The following is a 6751-nucleotide window of genomic DNA, read 5'->3' on the forward strand; positions in this document are numbered from 1 at the left end:
GATAAACAACAACATGAGGTTGTACACATTCAGTATGATAAACAACATCATGAGGTTGTACACATTCAGTATGATAAACAACAACATGAGGTTGTATACATTCAGTATGATAAACAACAACATGTGGTTGTACACATTCAGTATGATAAACAACAACATGCTTAGGACAAATAGAGCAACACGAACCCAAACAGGTCTATAACAGATACAAAGGCTGTTACAATTTACCCAGGTCTCCCCTTACCAATAGTAAGGTCACATCTTTCACACAATTGGAACAACATGGCTACTTACCCAGAGAAGTCTGTTGAGAGGATCCCATAGTTATAGATGAAGACTCTGCTCACCTGACACACTGCGAGGTAGCTGACGGCCATGATCATAGTATACCTGGAGGAGACATTTAAATCAGATCGAGAACACGGTCGTGATCATAGTATACCTGGAGGAGACATTTAAATCAGATTGAGAACACGGTCGTGATCATAGTATACCTGGAGGAGACATTTAAATCAGATCGAGAACACGGTCGTGATCATAGTATACCTGGAGGGGACATTTAAATCAGATTGAGAACACGGTCGTGATCATAGTATACCTGGAGGAGACATTTAAATCAGATCGAGAACATGAAGCTACAGAGTAGCATCCTACATCCCTCCATTCTGTATACTTCTGGCCCTTCTTTGGACACTGTGTTAACTAACCTCCAGATGAGCTTCAATGCCAAACAACTCTCCTTCCGTGGCCTCCAACTGCTCTTAAACGCTAGTAAAACTAAATGCATGCTCTTCAACCGATTGCTGTCCGCACCCTCCCGACCGACTAGCATCACTACTCTGGACGGTTCTGACCTAGAAAATGTGGACAACTATAAATACCTAGGTGTCTGGTTAGACTGTAAACTCTCCTTCCAGACTCACATCAAGCATCTCCAATCCAAAATTACATCTAGAATCGGCTTCCAATTTCACAACAAAGCCTCCTTCACTCATGCTGCCAAACATACCCTCGTAAAACGGACCATCCTACCGATCCTTGACTTCGGCGATGTCATTTATAAAATAGCCTCAAACACTCTACTCAGCAAACTGGATGTAGTCTATCACAGTGCCATCCGTTTTGTCACCAAAGCCCCATATACTACCCACTACTGTGAACTGTATCCTCTTGTTGGCTGGCCCTCACTACATATCCGTCACCAAACCCACTGGCTCCAGGTCATCTATAATACTTTGCTAGGTAAAGCCCCACCTTATCTCAGCTCACTGGTCACCATAGCAACACCCACCCGTAGCACGCGCTCCAGCAGGTATATCTCAATGGTCACCCGCCAATTTCTCATTTGGCCGCCTTTCCTTCCAGTTCTCTGCTGTCAATGACTGGAATGAATTGCAAAAATCACTGAAGCTGGAGACTCATATCTCCCTCACTAACTTTAAGCACCAGCTGTCAGAGCAGCTCACAGATCACTGCACCTGTACATAGCCCATCTGTAAATAGCCCATCCAACTACCTCATCCCCATACTGTTATCTTTGCACCCCAGTATCTCTACTTGCACATTCATATTCTGCACATCTATCACTCCAGTGTTTAATTTCTAAATTGTAATTACTTCACCACCATGGCCTATTTATTGCCTTACCTCATTTGCACACACTGTATACAGACCTTTCTATTGTATTATTGACTGTACGTTTGTTTATTCCATGTGTAACTCTCTGTTGTTGTTTATTCCATGTGTAACTCTGTTGTTGTTTATTCCATGTGTAACTCTGTGTTGTTGTTTATTCCATGTGTAACTCTGTGTTGTTGTTTATTCCATGTGTAACTCTGTGTTGTTGTTTATTCCATGTGTAACTCTGTGTTGTTGTTTATTCCATGTGTAACTCTGTGTTGTTGTTTATTCCATGTGTAACACTGTGTTGTTGTTTATTCCATGTGTAACTCTGTGTTGTTGTTTATTCCATGTGTAACACTGTGTTGTTGTTTATTCCATGTGTAACTCTGTTGTTGTTTATTCCATGTGTAACTCTGTTGTTGTTTATTCCATGTGTAACACTGTGTTGTTGTTTGTGTCGCACTGCTATGCTTTATCTTGGCCAGGTCGCAGTTGTAAATGAGAACTTGTTCTCAACTGGCCTACCTGGTTAAATAAAGGTGTTCTCAACTAGCCTACCTGGTTAAATAAAGGTGTTCTCAACTAGCCTACCTGGTTAAATAAAGGTGAAATAAAAATAAATAAATCTCATATTTAATATGTAATTCAGATTGAGAACATGTAACATATATGTAGTATATATGTAGAGTAACATCCTACATCCCTCCATGCTAAGAATGAGTGGCGCTTTTAATGAATGACACCTTTTTCATGTTTTAGTCTGGCAGTTCCTCATCTGCATACGGGAGAAAGATCAACTACGAGGTGGAATGGATCGTGTTCATCTTAGCAATCACCTTCACGTACAACTGGAGATGGACAGTACACACACATGCTGTAGGGTGAAACGTGGTCTTTTAGCACACAGTAACCCACAACCCAACGACCCATCTTTCTTTGACTGGAGTAGGCGAGGCGATGGGCGATGGCACAGGGAACAATGCCGTCTCTATCTAGACTCCTCCAAGGAATCCCTAATGGAAAACCTCAGCAGTGTTACTGTTCTGTTTTCTACCTACATTCATCACATTCCAGGACCTAAACACGGACAGACACACAGACAGACACACAGACAGACACAGAGACAGACAGACAGACAGACAGACAGACAGACAGACAGACAGACAGACAGACAGACAGAGTGACAGAGTGACAGAGTGACAGACAGACAGAGAGAGGAGAGAGAGAAACAGATAGACAGACAGACAGACACAGAGAGAGGAGAGAGAGAGAGAGAAACAGACAGACAGACAGACAGACAGACAGACAAACAGAGAGAGAGAGAAACAGACAGACAGACAGAGTGACAGAGTGACAGAGTGACAGACAGCCAGACAGACAGAGAGAGGAGAGAGAGAACCAGACAGACAGACAGACAGACACAGAGAGAGGAGAGAGAGAGAGAGAAACAGACAGACAGACAGACAGACACAGAGAGAGGAGAGAGAGAGAGAAACAGACAGACAGACAGACAGACAGACACAGAGAGACAGACACAGAGAGAGGAGAGAGAGAGAGAGAGAGAGAAACAGACAGACAGACAGACAGACAGAAAGACAGAGACAGAAGGATATAGAGAAAGAGACAGTCTGGTCCAACTCCCACTTCCTATCTAGCTTAACTTGTCATCAACATGTTAGCAAAGAAGGACCCACGTGGTTAAGATGTTATTACAAGTGTCTGCATGGGAGACGTGGTGGTGTGTGTTTACCTGTGAATGTTGTGGATGTCAGCTGTGACCAGAATCCTGTAGCAAACCATCACCAAGACGGAGATATGGACTGCATACCTGCAGCGACCAAAACAACACAAAACAAAATCTAGGTTACTGTTAAAAACTGGGTGATTAGGACTAAACTGGGTGATTAGGACTAAACTGGGTGATTAGGACTAAACTGGGTGATTAGGACTAAACTGGGTGATTAGGACTAAACTGGGTGATTGGGACTAAACTGGGTGATTAGGACTAAACTGGGTGATTGGGACTAAACTGGGTGATTAGGACTAAACTGGGTGATTAGGACTAAACTGGGTGATTAGGACTAAACTGGGTGATTAGGACTAAACTGGGTGATTAGGACTAAACTGGGTGATTGGGACTAAACTGGGTGATTAGGACTAAACTGGGTGATTAGGACTAAACTGGGTGATTGGGACTAAACTGGGTGATTAGGACTAAACTGGGTGATTAGGACTAAACTGGGTGATTAGGACTAAACTGGGTGATTAGGACTAAACTGGGTGATTAGGACTAAACTGGGTGATTAGGACTAAACTGGGTGATTGGGACTAAACTGGGTGATTAGGACTAAACTGGGTGATTAGGACTAAACTGGGTGATTGGGACTAAACTGGGTGATTAGGACTAAACTGGGTGATTAGGACTAAACTGGGTGATTAGGACTAAACTGGGTGATTAGGACTAAACTGGGTGATTAGGACTAAACTGGGTGATTAGGACTAAACTGGGTGATTGGGACTAAACTGGGTGATTAGGACTAAACTGGGTCCATCTGTTGTAGTGTCCTCCATTCAACAAAGTGACCCGACCATTGTTTTAACCTGTATACCCTAATCTAGGTTACTGTTAAAAACTGGGTGATTAGGACTAAACTGGGTCCATCTGTTGTAGTGTCCTCCATTCAACAAAGTGATCCGACCATTGTTTTAACCTGTATACCCTCATCTAACCAGTGCACCAGAGTGATCCTTACCAGCCGAAACAGAATATGACAAAGGAGAGGCCAAAGAGTGTGGCGACGGCATGTCGGACCACGGGGCTGGAAAACTGAGGGTTGAGGTAAAGACGGAACCAGAAGGATGCACCAAGGGCAAACACCTGACATGCCAAGAAGTTCACCTGCATCGGAGACATGACGCCCCCAGACAGGAGATATTGACAAGACTCTACATGCATTCATAGTGTGTGTTTTTGCCTTAGGACAACATAATCTTTCAATTCTATTCTGTGTTTAGTTTGGATACAAGCAGAATGTCTCTAAATATACTTATGCAAATGTAATGTGTGTAAATGCCGAGTCAGATGACCAGAATGTTGTCATGTCATTCCAGGGTTATGGCAGGACAAGACACTTAATACGATGCTTTTACATTCAAATAACTGACTTTAATTAAGCAAATCGATTTTTTTCCCCCCCTCATTTTGGAAAAGTGTAGATTACCTGATCCAATGGGAATCCAAAGAAATCGCTGACTGGAAGCAACCATTTGGAACCGGTGGTTTTAAACGAAGAGGTTGTCAACTCGTCCATTATGCATGGTAAAGGTTTGAAGTCGCTCCTCCGTAAAAAAGAAAGAAAGAAAGAAAGAAATGTTTACCAAAGAAAAAAATAAAGCGCTTCTACAATCTCATTTCTGTTCATTGATTGAAATACATCCCGAGCATTTATGCCGACTCAAGAAAAACTCGACGTCCTCTCTGTGCAGTCGTAGTTAACAACAATATGCTATTGTGACAGTTGGCGAATATGCGAGAATTAGTGCTGACTGCTGATATAGCCAGTAGCCTACCAAGGCGTGGTACAGAGCTGTCAGTTGTATCACGGACTGAGGCAGGAGCAACAGGAACAGTAGGTGGCAGATGGGATGCCCCCCTCCCCTCTAATAACTCTACATTATCCCACCTACTGATCTAGTTTCTGAACGTGACACAGTAGTGTTGAATGTTCACAAGGAGTAGGTCGCAGGGTTGGGGTGTATTCCAGACAATTCAGGAAGTACATTGAAATTGAAATTGAAGTTTACTTTCTGAAATGACTGGAATTGAAATAGAATCCCAAAAGCTAGTGGTCCAAGGCTATTATATATATTTTTATTTTTCAATTCGTTTTTATTGCTTTTCGTTTTTAAAATTTTTGACTTTGAATTCAGTTTAATTTAATTTAATTTTCAAATCTGATTTGATCGTTTTTATTTAGTTTAAGTTGTATAATAAAAAAAATAAAAAAAACTTTTATATGAATTAGTTTCAGTTTCAGTGTTACAAAGTTTTTGTCTTAGTGGACTGAAAGGTTGTATAGTTTTTGGTGACGTCACATCTTCCAACTTGGGGGGGGGGGGGGCGCAGTAATACACAAGGTGTGGGTCAAGTGTCTTAGGTCAGGTTAGCCCTTCTCATTCCACATCCCTTTTGATTATCATTCAAAAATAGCTTTACAAATACACACTTTACTGTTAGATGTTTTACCACAGGTTTCCACAGAGGTTTAGGATGCAACACAGCTTCAAACCAGCAGATTGGCTTTGTCCCCTCCGAGTTTCCATTAGCTCAGGGAAGTGCAATGCAAAACACCTCCGTGTGAATATGTTAAAACACTACGTTTTATGTGTATTTGTAATATCATTTTGGGGTGATATGAAAGTAGAATTTCTGCGGTTTCCAAAAACATATTGCATGCGGTTGATAATTAATGGTCAGCCAAAGCGTCGAGACAGTTGTACACTTTGACCCCGCTGTGGTCAATTGTTAAAATTAGAACCCTGTGACCTTGTGGCATTGGGCTCTCAAGAGATTGACAGAGGTATGTTCTTCATTTGCGCTGTAATTTCAAATATATAAAATAGGAACATTGCATTCGACAGCTTCATCAATGGCTGAACTTGTAGGGCCAGATGACGCAGGACGTCATGGGAAATAAGAATATGTTCTTAACTGACTTACCAAGTTAAATAAAGGTTACATTTAAAAAATATATATATTATAAATGGCTTTACTATTCTGATTTAGTGAAGGGCACCCCCTGCTGTATAGTGAAGGTAGTGCACTACATTTCAAAATGACTAAAGATAATTGTTTATTTAACACCATCACTGGGGCATGATAATACAGAATCCCCTCATTCTGTAAATACAGCAGTTTCACGTGTTATCAATAAATAGTTTAGATGTAGAGGGGTCAGACACTCCACAGGGTCAAAGCATTGGATGTGCTGTAAAGCAATACATAGTTTAGATGTGAGACGGTCCGGGGTTTAAAGCATTGGATGTGCTGTAAAGCAATACATAGTTTAGATGTGAGACGGTCCGGGGTTTAAAGCATTGGATGTGCTGTAAAGCAATACGTAGTTTA

The 6751-nt window shown here is 41.6% G+C and overlaps 1 protein-coding gene across 1 annotated transcript in view; it reads right to left on the reverse strand.

The window, feature by feature from the left end:
- LOC139395249 (lysophospholipid acyltransferase 1-like) overlaps positions 1 to 4934 on the reverse strand; it is a 20310-nt gene extending 15376 nt beyond the window's left edge. The window contains exons 1-4 of the mRNA XM_071142899.1: positions 4845 to 4934; positions 4377 to 4522; positions 3374 to 3451; positions 295 to 390 (exon numbers count right to left, since the gene is read on the reverse strand). Of these exons, the coding sequence (XP_070999000.1) occupies positions 295 to 390; positions 3374 to 3451; positions 4377 to 4522; positions 4845 to 4934 (410 nt within the window). The remainder of the gene's footprint in view (positions 1 to 294; positions 391 to 3373; positions 3452 to 4376; positions 4523 to 4844) is intronic.
- Positions 4935 to 6751: the final 1817 nt, after the last annotated feature.

This window comes from Oncorhynchus clarkii, unplaced genomic scaffold (assembly GCF_045791955.1).
Source record: "Oncorhynchus clarkii lewisi isolate Uvic-CL-2024 unplaced genomic scaffold, UVic_Ocla_1.0 unplaced_contig_10515_pilon_pilon, whole genome shotgun sequence".
In the NCBI taxonomy this organism is placed as follows: Eukaryota; Metazoa; Chordata; class Actinopteri; order Salmoniformes; family Salmonidae; genus Oncorhynchus; species Oncorhynchus clarkii.